The 16,923-nt window shown below is 32.9% G+C and overlaps 2 protein-coding genes across 2 annotated transcripts; both read left to right on the forward strand.

Annotated features, from left to right (window-relative positions):
• Positions 1-4,459: 4,459 nt before the first annotated feature.
• LOC130625908 (GRB2-associated-binding protein 3-like) lies at positions 4,460-9,818 on the forward strand. Its single transcript, XM_057441035.1, has 4 exons — positions 4,460-5,060; positions 7,932-8,146; positions 8,414-8,472; positions 9,008-9,818. The coding sequence occupies exons 1-4, from the start codon at positions 4,796-4,798 to the stop codon at positions 9,534-9,536; spliced, it is 1,068 nt and encodes a 355-aa protein (XP_057297018.1). The 5' UTR covers positions 4,460-4,795; the 3' UTR covers positions 9,537-9,818.
• An 841-nt stretch (positions 9,819-10,659) lies between these two features.
• LOC130625971 (GRB2-associated-binding protein 3-like) lies at positions 10,660-16,241 on the forward strand. Its single transcript, XM_057441092.1, has 4 exons — positions 10,660-11,200; positions 12,569-12,783; positions 13,195-13,382; positions 14,072-16,241. Exons 1-4 carry the CDS (start codon positions 10,942-10,944, stop codon positions 14,508-14,510), a joined length of 1,101 nt encoding a protein of 366 aa, XP_057297075.1. The 5' UTR covers positions 10,660-10,941; the 3' UTR covers positions 14,511-16,241.
• The last annotated feature ends 682 nt before the right edge of the window (positions 16,242-16,923 follow it).

Consider the following 16,923-nt stretch of genomic DNA (forward strand, 5'->3'; position numbering starts at 1 on the left):
AGAATTGACGGTACCTTGGTATATCACATAGGAAGTTTGAATAGCAGACGGTATGTTAAGATTCTCTTTTAGATTACGCCTTAAAACGACCTCTTTGTGGTGGAAACGCCCACCAATTGGTCATATAAAAAATTCTTGTCACAAAATTGTCAAGTTTGTCAAAAAATTGTCTTCTCTAAGGCAAAGTCTTGAATCTGTTTTAATTTTATATCTGTACAATAAATACTTTCTAGACTATTTTTCAGTCAAAATCAACGCAGGTTTTTGTAATATAAATAAGTTTGGGAAGAACCTCTCAATAGCAGACACTTTTTCAGGTCCCAATTTCTTTTCTTTATTAAAAAAGAAAGAAAAGACATAAAATATTATTTGTATGCAGCAAACTTTCAATTTTAAAAAGTTGGTTATTCTCGCGCTATTGCATCTTTTTGTAAAAATAAGTTTCTGGATTTGAATTTGATCATAGACCGGTGTAATCCATTTGGCGTGAAGTGGAACGCGTAATTTAAAATTTATCTTAACTTTTTCTGGCTCCATACAGTTTTGAATCTGATTCTGAACTCCGTCTGTGACCCACTCTTGTTTAATTACGATAACGTTTTGCATGTTTTCGGATAGACTCTAAGTGGCAAAATAATGATATAAGTCAATCTCTTTACCAAATAACCTTCCACCATTTTTAGCGAAATAGTGGAAGGTTATGAAGTTCTGTTACTTTAGTAAGTGTAAGTAAAATCCGTTGATTCTCGAAGAAAGCTTTGGATATAGGAGAATCAAAAAATTTCTTCTATTTCAAATAGTAAAATTTCTCTAAAAACTTCAGGTCTTTCACGACATTTCTAAAATGTTAACAAAATATGTTGGCAGTGTTCCTGATCTCACTTCTACTTAAGAAAAACTCACTTTTGATTTCGATCTTGTCGGAAAGAGAGATTTTACAGCGACTCAACACTTCCTAGGATGACTTTGGTCATTGTTATAATAGAAACATTATTAGAGAGAAAGATTCCAGTTATAGAACGTGGAGTTTTTGACATCATTTTGATTAAGCCTTTTCGGTCTGGGGTCCCCTCCATAACTTTTGTTACAAAGTAACTTAAACTTGGCACACTTATAGCACGTCATGAAATAAACAAAATAGCAGCAATAAATTTTTGCTCACGTCAGCACTTTTTCTGTGAAAGCTGGACATTTGGCTGCTTAAATTCAAATACTTGCGTTCTAGAGCAAATTCTTATATTCTTTTTAAAGTTTCTGAGAGCCAAGCAAAAGTTATTTAACATATTTTCCGGTTTTTACATTGTCCGCTTAAATAAAGGACAAAAAATGCCAGAAAATCTGATTTTTACGGATTAAAAGATAAACTCTGAAAAAATCGGATGATCGGATAAATTACGTGGACAAAAATCTCAGAAAGATTTCCCACCAAAAATAAAGTTGTCGTGTAAGTTGAAATTCCTAAGGATTATCCTAACAGAAGTTACCATATTTTTTCAAAAAATACGGGCTTCATAGATATTTTTATAAGTAGCTTAGAGTAATAGCCAATGTCTAAAGCTTTCTGAGGTATGGGACCTAGAAGTTTCGCATGTAGGTGCCTAATAGATAAATAAGTAGTTCTCCACTTACATTACCCACAGCCTTTCCAGTTAAACAAACTTTGCTATGCTTACCTCATGTTAAGTCATCGATAAAAAAACATCAAAGCATTAAAAACTTGATGGTTATACAATGGTCAGTTTACACGGTTCAGGGTGAAATTACACAGAATTCGATTTACAGAATGACAGCGACTTTTTACGGGCAGTGATACACGATCCGTATAATCGATGGATCGGGTTTCACAAAAAAATCGAATGGTTTTACCATGCTCAGACGAATTCAATTTTTTTAAAAGTTGGACCGGTTTAGCTTTTTCGATTAATCTGTAGGCTTTAAACCAATTTTAAACGCCTGCTTTTGTAAATCGAGTATCCGTGCAGTGGTTTGTTGAGCATTTTTTCCAGTGACCATACGGCTACCGCGGAGTCATTTAATTACTGCATGCTAAAAGGCTTAAGACGGATGTAGAAATTAGCGAAATAAGCAATTAAATTTTCTTGTGGTTTCCCAATTGCCCGTGTCATTGTAACGACTCAATTCGTCAGCATATTTAATTCAGTTTCTTGGGACTCATGAAAAAGCCCATAAAACAATAAGGTAATAAAAAGGTCATAAAACAATAATGTGTTTTTTATTAAATCTGAACAAGAGAAATAAAAACATTCGATATAGAAAAAAATATATTTTCTTAAGCGTTTACTTGTCGTTTAAAATAATTACTGTTGCTTTTGGATTCATACCCATAAATATTTATTTTCTCGCGTTTTATGATAAGTCAAAAAAAAAGATATCTTTACAATGAATCCAACTAATTATAAATCGAATAAAACATTGAAATTGACATGCTGTGCTACTCTTAAAAGAATAGTTCATTGTGTGATTAGCTCGTAATGGAACGTTTACTCGAGCAATTGGAAAATAATTTGCCTCTTACTTTGTGAGACTGTCTTTGAAACATACCAAATTATTTGCAACGGTTGTTCGTGTTAAATAGTGCATTGATGATGCTGCATCAAATATGCAATTAAATTTTCGTTTGTTTAAAATGCTTTTAGCTATTTTTTATTTTTTCCTGCTTTTAAGTGAAGTTCAAATCCTCGTCGATTTGTTTACTTCACGTGAGTATAAATTATTCTCATTGGATAAATTTCAATCAATGGACGAAGATTATGCAATGTTCTATTTTGAACATCGGTGCGATCGACATGAATCGATTCGACTACATTCGTTTGAATGGAAACCTATGCCTTTAACTTCCTGTTTGCAATTATTTTAAGCTTTGCTGATTTTACCCGGTTTTCGTTATCTTAATCGCTTGTCAAATAATCGGACAGGTATTCCTCCACAGTTCCGATGGTGATCTGATCCCTATTTGTATAAGCTTATTTTACAAGTTTTAGCTAGCTGCTAAACGGTTCGTTGATCTTGTTTTTTTCCGAGTAAAATAACATTAGATTTAAATACTTTTAAACTTAGGCTGCAGGAGCTACTTGTTTTGCCTTAACTTTCTTGTTTTTCGATGTAATCTAGTGTTTAAGTTTTGTTTGAATTCAATTCTCTTTAAAATTTGTGAAGCAGATTGGTTGTTTCTAGAAGTTTCTTTCACTCTATTAGACTCCTATTTCAAAGCAACTCTTTGTTTCTCCTAATTCGTTTCCAGGGAGAATGGTTAAGCTTCTTTTCAGATTAAATGATAGTAAAAACTTCTTTGTCCGTGCTATAAGAAAAAAGGGGGCACAAATAGATCGATATAGTGGAAGCACTTTATGTTTTCTAAACAAGGAAAGTAGATCGCAAGTTGCGTTGATTCAAAGAAAGTATTTTGAGATGCGTGTGATCTATCATGAACATAAAATAATCTTACAGTGTAAAAATATTTTTAAACATCAGTTTTAGTTTGCTAGTGAGTTTATCCGATTTGCACAAACAATTGGGCGTTAGTATTAAAAAACTTTCTATTGTAGCTCTAAAAAACCTACTAAAACAGCAAAAATACGAAAAATGCAATAATATTGATGACCAGGGTTGAAAACAACGCATTCAAATCCGCAGAAAGGCACTTGAAGATTTCCTTTTTCTCAGCACTCTATTATTTGAATTTGTATTCGACAGCATTGCTAATTTAAAATGTGTTACATCTCCAAACTGGCATGCGTACGTTCTTTCCTTGTGTTTATTTAGTAGCAAAGGTAGTGCATCATAAGTGATAACAAAAATGATCCAATACAATAAGTCACTTATTGCTAGCTTATCGAAAAAACCATACGTCCCTTCATTGGACCTACTCCAACTATCCCCATTTCGTGGCATCTCTTTAATAATAGCCGTCGTCTGTTTGTCTGTGTGTCCGCGAAAGCCGTTTCCCGTAACGGAAACACGAAATTTTTAAAATGCGCATCAACACTAAATGCGATAAATTTCTGTCCATTTTGTTGCAACGGGTTAATTTAAAGGACGCGTGACGACTAGTCTCTTTAATAATAGCCGTATTCCGTCTGTCTGTCTCTGCGCGGACCCCCCGCTGAATTAGAAAATCGTGCTACGGAAACACGAATATCAAATGCGATATATTTTAATCCACTTTGTTGCTACGGGTAAATCTAAAGAACGGGCGAACCCGTGGATTTTCCACGGGTTAACGACTAGTTGTAATATAAATAGAGAACTGGTTACCATTTTGAAAACGTTGACAATGGAATAATTAATATAGGGTTTATTCTCATTTGCATGAAACGTTATGAAACCTGCTGTTCAATAGAATTTCATTGTTATAAGAAACTTATTAGGCGAGTTGGAACAAGCTGTCATTCAATTTGGCGAAGAAAAACAGACTTTAATGCTTAAAGCTAATGATGTTAGCATATCATGCTGTTGACAGCAATATGGCAATTAAGAGATTAGCTTTGATGAATCTTCTTTGCCTTTCTATCATTCATAACATGCATTCTCTGTGCATACATATATTCTTGACCCTCCACCGCAGATTAAATAACAGTAACAGAACGTCATACCGAAACTACTTTCAATCTGATACGAAACTTTACTGGCATATAAATGCTTCCTTTAATACCAATGTAATAACGCGGGGTCGAACAACAAAGTTTTAATAAGAATTAATTATATGTATCGTGATGCTTGGGAAGACAGAAAAGACAAGATAAATTCTTACATAGACATATAAACATAATTTACGATGAGCGCGAAGAATAACGTAGGAAAACTTGGAGACGTGCTGATAGAAGATTGGATGATTAAATCGCCTCCAGATGGTAAACTTAGTCACTTACAGTCATGGCGTCGACGATATTTTGCTTTACTTGAGATAAATCACAGACAGGTACACACCGTACCTAAAAAATTGTCAAAAAAGGGCCCAGAATCTTCGGAGAACTTACACGATGTGTATTTGGTTTATTGGAAGAAGGATACAGAGCGAAAGATGGGAGAGAAACCAATAAGTACGTTATTGCGAATTATTTTTGTTTTGTTTCTGTTTTTGTTTTTTTAAATAAACAACGTGATTTAATGGGAAAAAAAACTTTGCTGGAATTAAATTTCGCGATTTCACGAGTTTTTGTGGTTTTTGCGAAATGCGTTATAAGTACCACTGTCACCTTTCACGAAAACATGTTATTGACAATTTCTGTGGACTCCACACTATTCTCTAAATGCGATGTTTCAACACAATATTTTTAAAAAATGTTTGATGATTTATTACGTGTGCTTAAATTCACCAATTTTTGACAACAGAGATATAACTATAATGAACACCCTGGTTAAAAATTTGATTTTCTTGAAAAAACAAAAAAAACAAAACAATAACGTGCAATTGACATAATGGAAAGTAGCTACTGCGGCGGACTTATACAGATTAATCATGAAGAAAGTTTACTTATTTTTCCATATTTTTCTCATATTTTTCCATGTATGTTGTTGAAGAGCTTAAGGAAGTAAAAAAAAAATGCACAAATAAACCTATTTTTAAATATTCTTGTAGAGAGTGAATTAATTCAAACCAGTTTGATTTAATTCACTACACAAAAATATTCGATAAGGGTTTGTCGTATTTTCTTTTGTTTCGAATTTACGGGTTGTTCAAAAACGTGTTGAAAGATTAATCATATTCAGTTATTAATTCTTCAACGCGTTTTATTCTTTCGTTAATTATTATAAACTAGTCGTTAGCCCGTGGAAAAATCCACGGGTTCGCCCGTCCTTTTTATACCGCATTGTGTGCGTCTCGCTACTTGCGCAGCTAAGCTACCATTTTGCGTGACAGACAGACGTATACGGGCATTATAATATAGACTAGTCGTTAGCCCATGGAAAAATCCACGGTTTCGCCCGTTGCAACAAAGTAGACAAAATATATCGCATTTGGTATTGGTGTACATTTTAAAAATTTCGTATTTCCGTTACGGTACGCGGCTTTTGCGGACACACAGACAGACGGACGACGGCTATTATTAAAGAGATAATATTTGAATGATAATATTACCCTTTCGTCGATATTCTTACGTGTAAAATGATAAAAGACAATAAAAAAAGCAATATTCGTGATGGATATTATTTTGTGTATATTCAATTTTTGTGAAAACAAATTTTTAAGAAGCTTAATGACGACTATGAAAACATCAAATAAATTCTCGCAAAATCTTAAAAAATTAATTCCCGCGAAAATGTATTCCATTAAGGTAATTGTTTTCGTTCCGCAACAACAATTAGTCGATTTCCTTTATCATCGAACGTCGATAATGTCCCGTGTGTCTTTAAACTAGCGAATTGATTTCTTTGTCAAAAAATGGAGTCATTATATTGAAATGCTGTTAAAGGGGTTACAAATGGCTCACTTTCTGAATTGTGTCTTAACGAGACCACTCCGAAGGTCAAGGTAAAAGAAATTATTTCCAACTTTATTGCAACACTATAGACAACCTGTTAATGAAAAATTACTCCCTTTATGATTGGCAACATTTTTTGAGAAAAATACATACGATATTATGCATATATATTGTTTTTTAAACTGCAATTCGCAAAATATAATGTTAAATGTAGAACCAAAAGTTTGTTTTGGTGAAGAAACAGAGGCAACACGAGGGACCGTATTTGACCAAAATGCTATACTAAATAGCCTAAAAAAACTTCGATGTTGCCTTAATTGACTTTATATAAAATAATTTGGTATGTTTCTCAGCAGAATTAAATAGAAAATACATAGCTAGCAGGGTCAAAAAAATTTAAAGTTTATTTTACCAAACAACTTGATTGAAAAGCAAAGTACGCGATTATACAAAATAAATTATGGATAAAGCTTAAATATTTTTAAGTTATTTTATTGCTATTTTTAGTTATATTTGGGTGCCAAATACTATATTAAAGATGATTAAGAGTTGCTTTCGTTTTGTGTAGATCACTAAAGTCGAAATTCAACCGCCGGTTTTGTAACCAAGGCTGCCGAACTAATTATTCCAGGCTTGTTTCTGATGATCATTTGGTCTCAGTACAATTACGGTTATTAAATTTAAACTTTACAATATGATATTGCTACATTTTCTATTTATTGTTGCTACAGTTTCAACAGCGGGAATTTTTTGTGTGTGCTAATGTAGGTTTACCAGGAAGGTTGCTTTGTTGTAAAGTATTGTACAAGTAAAATCCGCGGGTAATTAAAGTTGTTATTATTGTTGTCTATATCGTTTTGAAAGTTTTAATGGATTGTTCGTGTCTTTTTACTTTTATTGATAACAAACCATTTTGTGATAAGAAGTAGTTAAATTTTTAAAACGTTTTTTGGAATACTACCTCGGTTTTTCGTGTTTTATTTTCAGCTTTTTTAACGAAATTAGCAACCAACCGTTGTGATAAAAAGCAAAAAAAATAAGTGGATACTTCCACGGGGTATATAACTAGTCAATTATATTAATGCAAAAGCTGTTTATGTCCCTTTGTAACCGGTAAATTCTACTATATTTTTACTATATTTCCTCTATGAATATGTTCTGTATTTTATAAACGTTTTACGTTTTTAATTGGTTAGAACAAATCATGTGATACAAAATAAAGCAATTTGATTAGCTGTGAATTCTACTGTATGCTCATTTAAATTTACTATAAAGGTTTTATAATCAGAGGAAATTTATTTCCTTTGTTAGGATTAATATACGAGCAATGTCACATGCACATTGTTATTGTCTCTTTCTTCTAAAATGTTTTGTCAGCAGTCTCTTTTCAATGAAATTAACAACAAACCGCTTTGTGATAAAATTTCAAAAAATTTATGGGTCTTTCTACGTGTTTGAATAACTAGTTCAATAGAATCCGTACTTTAGGAACAATACCGATTTTAAAAGGCTGCACTGTTAAGGAATGCAAACCTCCATACTTTGAAAACAAATTTCTTCATGTTTTACTTCTTGACACCGTCGGAAGAGAGTTTTATCTGTCTGCTGAATCAGAGAAAGCAAAAAAAGATTGGCATGAAGCTCTTTCGCTGGCAATCGAATCAAGACCACACATAGACGATGCTAATACACCAAATGAACCAGTAAGCTTTACATTTTTGTTCTTACAGTAGTTAAAAAATAAGAACGGATCCTACGACATTGAAAAGTTGACGGAGGCGATGCGTTTATGACTCAAAAAATAATAAAACAACTTATGGATGATTTACCGCCTCCTACCCATACTTTAAAAACCATGTTATACCCCTTGTACATTAATTGATACTAATCCGTATTTAGAAAAATTATCAGGCCCTTTATTGAAGTTTTACTTATCCTTAATGTTAACTTGAAATGTATGTTGATCTTAGATATATGAAATGATCCAAGACATAATGAAACAAATGCCAGCAACAAGAGGAACCAGGAGGTATCAACACATTTTTTTTTGTTTATTTTAATTCCCAATAATAAGTAGTCTTGATAATTGTTTTAAGGACCACTTTCCGCGTGACGTAGTTCTTTTAATTTCATTTTGAGAACAGTAGGCATGCGCGCACTTTTGTTTAGGTGAAAAAGCAGGATTGACACAGGGTGCGAAGGCTATTGAAGAAGATATAAGATTTTTCGGGTAGCATAAGATCCGAGAGGAACTGGAATTAAATTTTAACAATATTCTTACAATTCTTTTTTTCTTTTTACTAATCTTAAGCAAATATCTCTTTTTTTTTTAATTAACTTCCTTTTGGTCTTTTGTTTATATGTTCCACCTACAAAAATGCTTGCACTTGTGCAAAGAAATTGCAAATTTTTAACTTTTGTAGACATGTAAGTCATCTATTAAGTAAGGTTTCGCTCCTTTTACTGAATGTTTAAAAAAATCCAGTTCCTCTAGTCTTCAAAAAAAAGATTAAAAAAATACGAAGACCAAGTTTAAACTAAGATTTCATGTTTATATTTTGCAGTTCAAGTAGTGCATCGAGTCTTTCTTCGATATCCGATGAGTTTGATCAAAACAGGAAGACAATTGGGTCATTCTCTATCACATCCCCGGATAATTCCCAATTATATCTTCAAGAAGACAAATTAAACTCTAGTGAGTTTCCTCACTACGTTGTCCCAAGACCACGACCACGATCAGTATCTGATAACAATTTGTTTTCGAGAACCCACAGCTTGGCAGAAACTAAAAATAATTTTGACGACCACCACGAAGAAGTATCATTCTCTTTGAATTCCAAAGAACCTGCCAATAATACCAATAACGGGAAAAACAGTAACGACTCCGACTTTAAAAATTTAGCGTCAATGATATCGATAAACAAAGAGTGTGGAACGATTGTTTTTTCAGACATGAAATTAGAATTTCCAAGTTCAAGCTCAATTGAATTATCAGAGAACGTTTTAAAAGTGACGACATCACAAGGTCAATGCGTGTTTTCAACACTCGTACAAAGGAAAGAGGAAGAAGCAAAACAGGAACATAGAACGTAGTTTTTTATAACCTCGATTTTTCGTATGTCGACTGATTTTTAAAAACTGGTAATAATAATAAATACTAGTTTGGCGTTGTATCAACACTCAAACTGGTACAGTATTTGAAGTGTAATTTTAGATTGTGCTACAGAAATGTAAAAGAATGATTGCAAATGCGCACAAAAATATATTGAATTATTATTAGTATTTAATGAGATAAATTAAATGTATTTATTATTAGCTTCCATTGTTGCACTATTGTCAACTGCATGTAAACAATTTAATTAAATATATACTTTGAGAATTTCTTTTAATAAAGTCTTCTTTTGTTAAGTTACAGCGCTATAGTTCTGTTGTAACCGACACACACGTGCAAAAAGAAATCAACAGAGTGTACTTTAACATTACAATTTTTAACGTATACATCTCATCTATAATCTTGGTCAAATTATGTTGACAGCTAATTTTTTACTTCATCGCCACAAGCAACTGAATAGGCTATTTCTAAAACAGATTAACGTCACAATTTACCTGTCAATATACGATCTTAAGTTGTTTTTTTATTAAATCAAAACTCTTTAATCGCTTTAATTGTTGCTGACATCAGCATGATCATTTTGTTGATATTTCGGGAACGTTGACTTGTGGTGCAGGCGTGCTCGATAATGCGACTTGCATATTCTAATCGCCGTCCACCTGATGTACAAAAATAGGAATCTTTGCAGTCTGCCAGTTGCAGAGAATTTGCTATTTATACTTAGTTTGATAAATGTTGTTCTTTGTCGCTGTTGAATATCGACAAATCAATAATGTGTGATGGATTTTTAGATCTCGTAAGAGAAGTATCAACTTATTTTAGGTCGTAAATAAATAAAAAAATGCATTTGTTTTGTTTTTATGAAACTAGCCAAACTGAAGCATAATTTACTAGGATCCGAACGCTGTGACTTTCTTAATATTTATATTACGATCCATTTATATTACGATCCATTATTAATCTGTCTAATATTTAGACAGAATGTTAATTAATAATGCTTTTTGTTCATATAAACTATTAAACCTTACATTATAAAAACATGGCTTTTGCTCTATAGGGCTTTAGTCTGATTATTGATATTTAAATGATTTTGTTAAGGAGTATAAGTACATAGACTGGTGTGCAATTGGGCTATGCAATAGTTACGATGGTAGACAAATACATCAATATTAGTGGCAACATCGAGCAATTCAAATTAGAACAAATAAAATTAACTTTCTTGATCTCCTGTCCTATTATATGATATTGAGCTGAAACGCTTTCTAAATCTGAAAGATAATTAAAAAACGGTTATTACTTAAGTATTAGAAGGCATGCTTACCAAAGTCGTAAGACAACAAGACACAATAGTTGGAAGAGCACATCAAAATAACAACACAATTTACGATGAGCGCGAAGAACAACGAAGGAAAACTTGGAGACGTGCTGATGGAAGATTGGATGATTAAATCGCCTCCAGTTGAGAAACTTCAACAATTACAATCTTGGCGAAGGCGATATTTTGCTTTGCTTCATATAAATCATAAACACACTGTGCCTCATAATTGGTCAAAAAAGGGTTCTAAATCGTTAGAAAATTTGCACGATGTGTATTTGGTTTATTGGAAAGATGATAAGGATCGAAAGAATGGCGTAAAACCTATAAGTTAGTTTATTTTTGTTAGTAATTTTTTTGCCTATCTTCATTTTTACTATTGCTTTTTCTATTCTGTTTTTTTCATATTTTATTTTACCTTTTTTGTTTCAGTTCCCGCTTGCTTGTTTGTTTTGTTTTTAATTTTCATCACTAAAATGCACGAGGTAAAGATAGTAAAAGGATTAATTTGCAGAACGAAAGATTGCGAAATAACTAAATTACTAGACAGTTGATAGAAAAAACTCTGACCACTTGCTCTTGAAACTCCAGTCTTATACGACGTTTAATGCAAAAACTGCTCTGAAAATTTCTACACATAATTTTATAACAAAAGTACGTAGGCTGAATAAAAATCCAAAATCAGGTAAAGGGTATTTCCTTTTAAGTTTCGCAAGCTGACACGAAAAGTCCTTAATTGCATGCTGACAATAAAAGTATTAACATGAACAGGCAATCTAGAAAACTTAATAAGCTTTTATCCCAACTGGTATAATATATTGCAATGAAAGGCGCATAATAGCTTCTATTCTTACGATCTCTTTGCAATGTTTTAGGAACCATAAGTTTATTAAACTAAAAAATTCATTATAAGTTCACTTCTAATAGTAGTAAGAATTCGTGCAAGCAAAATTCATTACTTTAAGTTAACAGGCGGGCTAGAATGCAAGAAATTGCGAAATGGGAAATATAAATGACGGGAAATCATCCGTGGAATATTCCACAGGGTAACAAATAGCCTCTATAATCAAGGACGTTGTCGACCAAAACCGTTAAATGACGCACAGAATCTCCAGGGTGCAAATAAGAAATGTGATATTGTGTCTTTTCCACAAACTAATTACTGTTCTTTTGTATAATTTCAAACTTTCCATCTGTAAGTCTAAAATGGTAGCTGCGAGAAGCGGTTGGCAAATTCCTGGATTAAGAGAAAGTCAGTTAAATCAAAAGATATGTTTCTTCATTTGCAGCTAATAGGTTAAGAAGTACCAGGATTGATACCCAGAGTGAAGTGTCCCTTTTCAAAGTTTTGTGAGTAGCAAATAAATCTCTGTGTTTCGTGAGTACATGATCATTTTAAATTAAAATTCTCTTTGTTGTGTTTGAGGTTATCGAGACAATGAGTTCATTCAAAAATATATTAGAGCAGCGTACGGAAATGCTCTTGTTTTTGAATTTTTATGCTCTTAATAAAATTTTTTAATAATTGTTCACATTAAGACATTAATCGCGATCAGAATTTTAAGCTAGATAATCGAGGCAAATTTGCCTTGATGAAAAAAATTGATTGGTATTCGTTTGCGAACTGATATCTTTGCTCCAATTACAAACTTAAATTTTAGAATCAGCGTTGATATGGATATAATATTTGCGTTTCAGAAACAATACCGATTTTAAAAAACTACACTGTCAGCGAATGCAAACCACCATGCTTTGAAACAACACATCATCATGTTATACTCCTCGACACTATCGAAAGAAAGTTTTATCTTTGCGCTGACACAGAGAAAGCTGGAAAGAAATGGCTTAAAGAACTTTTGAATGCAATCGAGTCAACGCTACACGTAGATGCCGGACATTATTGCAAAGAACATGTAATTAAATTTCTTTTTCGCTATTAAGTACTGAATCATGCAGCATTACAAAAATGTTTAAGAGAATTGAAAAAAATTGGAAATGAATTTGATGCATACTATTATGATATAAGAGGATTATGCAATGTACTAGAAATATTCGGTGAATTACTTTTATTTTGACACAAATTTCAGAAATTCTGCGAATAGAGAAATGCAGATAGGATTTTCATAGAAATTCATTTTCGCGAATAATTTCTATTGTCATTATTTTCTTATTATATTTCGACTTATTTTCGCAAAGTGCGCAAAAATTAATTTGGCTATTAATTAATCTCACTAACAGTGTTTATATGGTAAATTTTCCATTTGATATTACTGAGCAGAGCTCAAAATTGTTTGACGGTAATTTTCAACTTACATCGACCTTAGATATATGAAGTAATTCGAAATATTATGATTGACGTGCCGAGCAGACCGCCTAGCAAACCGCCTACCGAACATACGCACGAACTGACGAGCAAACCAACAAGCGAACTGAAGAACGAACCGACGAGCAAAGCAACAAGCGAACCAACAAGTAAACCGATGAACGAAGCAACGACCATAGGGCGTAGAAAGTATGGATCCTTTATAGTTTTGTTTTGTTTTTACTAATGTTTATTTGTCATTAAGATAACACGAACTTCAAAACTCTTTTACATTCTATAAGGAAGGTCTGATTAGGAGAACCACAGGTGATTAGGATTATCCTCAGAAACAGCAACTGCAGTTTTCTATATTGAATCTTATTTTTAGGAGCATATTATTGTAGAAGAGATTAAAATGACTTGTAACGTCGATTTTTTAAGTCAAACAAAAACATAAGGACAACTACCGCGATTGGCTAAGTAGCTACAACGTTTGCAAGGTTCTTGCTTATGTTAAGCTGCTTTGTGGTTTGTCAGTCTGTTTTTCAATGTCGTTAGATCCGAGAAATAACAATTTAATTACAATAATTACATTCTATTATTATCGAGTTCTCTTTAATATTATAAACGCGCCATTTTAACAACTAATACCAGCTAGGCAATAGGCGCGCCGTTTTAACAGATAATTAGATTATTGTTTACACGATCATTTCGATTCTACTTCAATTTAAACTCACCTACTCATTTTGTGGTGTCATATAACTGGCTCATTAGAATTTTATTAGTAGCTTCTGAGAGGATTATTGTGCACCACTCGCCCAATCTCGCTCTGAGGACTGTTAGATTTGTTGGGGACAAAGTTGCGCTTAGAAACTGTGATACTTGTTTTTGTTTTGCAGTCCCAGTACCTCATCAAGTCTGTCTTCGAATTCAGAGAGTGGTTTCATGTCTGGCACAGCCTTAACCCTATCAGAGGAAAAAAATGACAGCTTTTACGTGCCCATGGTTCCTTTGAAAGAAAAGAATCCACCACCACGGCCGGTGACTGAGGCGTATCAACGTGTGCCTCCAAGAGAGAATGGAAAGAAACCACGGCGGACTCGAAGTTTACATGTCGGCCCTCCTCTGGACGACCATTGTATTGATAAAAGACCAGTACCTTTTTTAAATGAAAAAACAGTATCAAAGATTTTAATAGAGGGACATTCCGGAACTATTTTCTTCTTAAATACTAAATTAGAAGTTTCACATTTAAAGTCAATTGAAAATTTAGAAGATGGCATAAAGGTGACAACATCAGAATGTCAATGTGTTTTGACAAAAATAAAGCAAACGTAAGAAAAAGTATCAAAAAGCAAAATGAATGAAAAAATTAAAATAGCAGAAAAGTACTTATTCTGTAAACAAGATGCATCTGTAAGAAATGACAGAAATTAGTAGCTACAACGAAAAGTGTCTTGAAGTGGTTTAAGAGGGGAAGAGGTTTGAGGAGGGGTGTGCAACACATAAAATAGCTAAAGTCCTTAACTCTCAATTTTCGTCGCTGCATAAAAAACATTTTAAAAACCATGGCACCTCATCAACAATAAACTTTTCGTTAGCATTTCAACCATTTCAATTTATTATTTTGACTTTCTTAGCTTTTCGTTTTTATAAAAGCAACAAAGTGCGTAGAACATGCCAAAACTTTTGTCGGTTAACTGAATTTACGATAAAGATTGATTTTGGATGGAAAGAATAACATTAAGTGGAATTTTGAGGCTGAAAATTAGAACACAATTAGCCTACCTGGTCTGAAAAAGGCAATGTGCACGGTTTGAATGGGAGATTAAAGATGGCGAAAAAAGAAATGGAACAAAAAAATTGATCGTAATTATGTTGTATATTGTTTTAAAAAAATAAAAAAAATTTCCTTTGTAAACGATTTTTATACAAAGTTATTTTCTGTCTTTAGACATATTTAGCATAAATACTATGTATTATGTAAATTATTAAAGAGTGAAGTATGTTATATTACTGGCATGTTTGTTTTTTGAACCATCTCTTGTATTGCACGTTGTGGGATCCTCGCTAATTAAAAGTCTGAATGCTTGAAACCTTATACTGCATTTATGAAATTGCCTCACGGTATCATAACAATGGGAGAGGTTGATAAGATCACAAATCAGTTATATTAGAGAGTGTTTTCATGTCACAATTCAGGTTGATGACAAGGTTGATCACCGTTCTTCTGGCGCATTGCCATGTAGTTAAATATGGCTCCTGCCTTGTGCTCTTATAAAAGCGAAATTAGCAGCGGATTTATGAATTAATGCCAGGGCTTGTTTACCTGGTGCTCTTGGATAAAATTTTATCGTCCCCGATAAGAGATCCCACTCATTGACTTTTATAGCCCATAGCTTCAAGTTGCATAAGAATTTTATGTTGTAGCGCTATAAATTTGACAATAATTGGGTATATGTTTGAACAGGATGAGTAGGATCTAAGACCTTTATGCCTATACCCAGAACAAAGGGCTCAGAACTGTAAAGGACAACTCCAGACGCAGGTCCGTAAAGGAAGACACAGGTGAATGTAATTGATACGTGGAATATGTATCCATTTTATAACACCCGTTGAATACGTCTGTCATGCGAAATGGTACTGCAAGTAGCGAGACAGTAGTCCTTGACTATGTGTATATTCTCTATTTTTTATAAATGGTAATATAGATTTTTTTTATTTTTCCTTACATATTTCATACAAAATAACCCAGATATCTCAATTTATGTGTATTGAACGCATAATATTATTTTAATCACTATTTTAAACTTTACGCAATAACAAGTTTCAAATTTATATTGAATGTGAACAGCCTGATAACATCATCACAAATCCTTCCACCAATCTTCTTATCAGTTTAACGAAAGCTTGTGACGTTATGGTACGTTAATAGAGAATAAATTAGCCTCATTAAACTAACTTCTATAGTTGGCCAATAAGCTACAGCAAATTATATTATTGTGCATAAAAAGAATTTTAAGTCACGAGTACGAGTTTTCCACATGCATTGTAAATATACCAGAACAGTACAAAATAAGCGCAAAGGAATAAATATTTTGTGTTAGGTATTGTATGACACTCGCTGCACCTTTCTTTCTTTCTAGACTGACTCTACTATAACAAAGATGTAAAGATAATAATAAATAAAGTTATTTTCGTTTGAGGTACGAATTAAAAAATAATGTAGCCCTTCTTTTCAAATCATCAAAACACAAAAAGCAGCTCTTTTTTTAGTGCAAACTGGTATCCCGCGCTGCATGAAACCCTTTAACCAAAAAACGTTTGACAGATATCCCATGCTAGTGATTTTTCTTTTGCAAATTATTTTTTGATAATACATTACAAGTTATTCTTAACAATATTTAATTTGCAACGATGATTTGGTTAGATTTTATCGCTATTTTCTTTCTTTGTGAAGATGTAGACCAAAACGAACTTTTCTTGATATTTGTATGTTTTTAAAGGAACAAAGACAATTTAATTCCCATACCAAGATGGCTGAAACATCCATTTATAAAACAATGTGAAGAAGCTGGACCGTATCCATCCGTGACCACATAAAATAGTTTCTTTAAATATACAAACTACACATTTAATAATAAAACTTTTCATACTGTGCAACCCTATATCAATAACTAGTCATGGTAAATCATAGCTGTTCTTGATTGCATCACTTGCACACACCACGCAATAAAAGTACTTCCGTCAA

Source organism: Hydractinia symbiolongicarpus, chromosome 14, assembly GCF_029227915.1.
Source record: "Hydractinia symbiolongicarpus strain clone_291-10 chromosome 14, HSymV2.1, whole genome shotgun sequence".
NCBI classification, from domain to species: Eukaryota; Metazoa; Cnidaria; class Hydrozoa; order Anthoathecata; family Hydractiniidae; genus Hydractinia; species Hydractinia symbiolongicarpus.

Excerpts from the sequence above, each read along its gene's own strand:
- LOC130625971 (XM_057441092.1), top strand. The coding sequence starts at position 10,942 with ATGAGCGCGAAGAACAACGAAGGAAAACTTGGAGACGTGCTGATGGAA. Across the intron at positions 11,201-12,568 it reads GAATGGCGTAAAACCTATAA|AAACAATACCGATTTTAAAA; the intron begins GTTAGTTTATTT and ends TTTGCGTTTCAG. Across the intron at positions 13,383-14,071 it reads ACGACCATAGGGCGTAGAAA|TCCCAGTACCTCATCAAGTC; the intron begins GTATGGATCCTT and ends TTTGTTTTGCAG.
- LOC130625908 (XM_057441035.1), top strand. The coding sequence starts at position 4,796 with ATGAGCGCGAAGAATAACGTAGGAAAACTTGGAGACGTGCTGATAGAA. Across the intron at positions 8,147-8,413 it reads CTAATACACCAAATGAACCA|ATATATGAAATGATCCAAGA; the intron begins GTAAGCTTTACA and ends TGTTGATCTTAG. Across the intron at positions 8,473-9,007 it reads GCAACAAGAGGAACCAGGAG|TTCAAGTAGTGCATCGAGTC; the intron begins GTATCAACACAT and ends TATATTTTGCAG.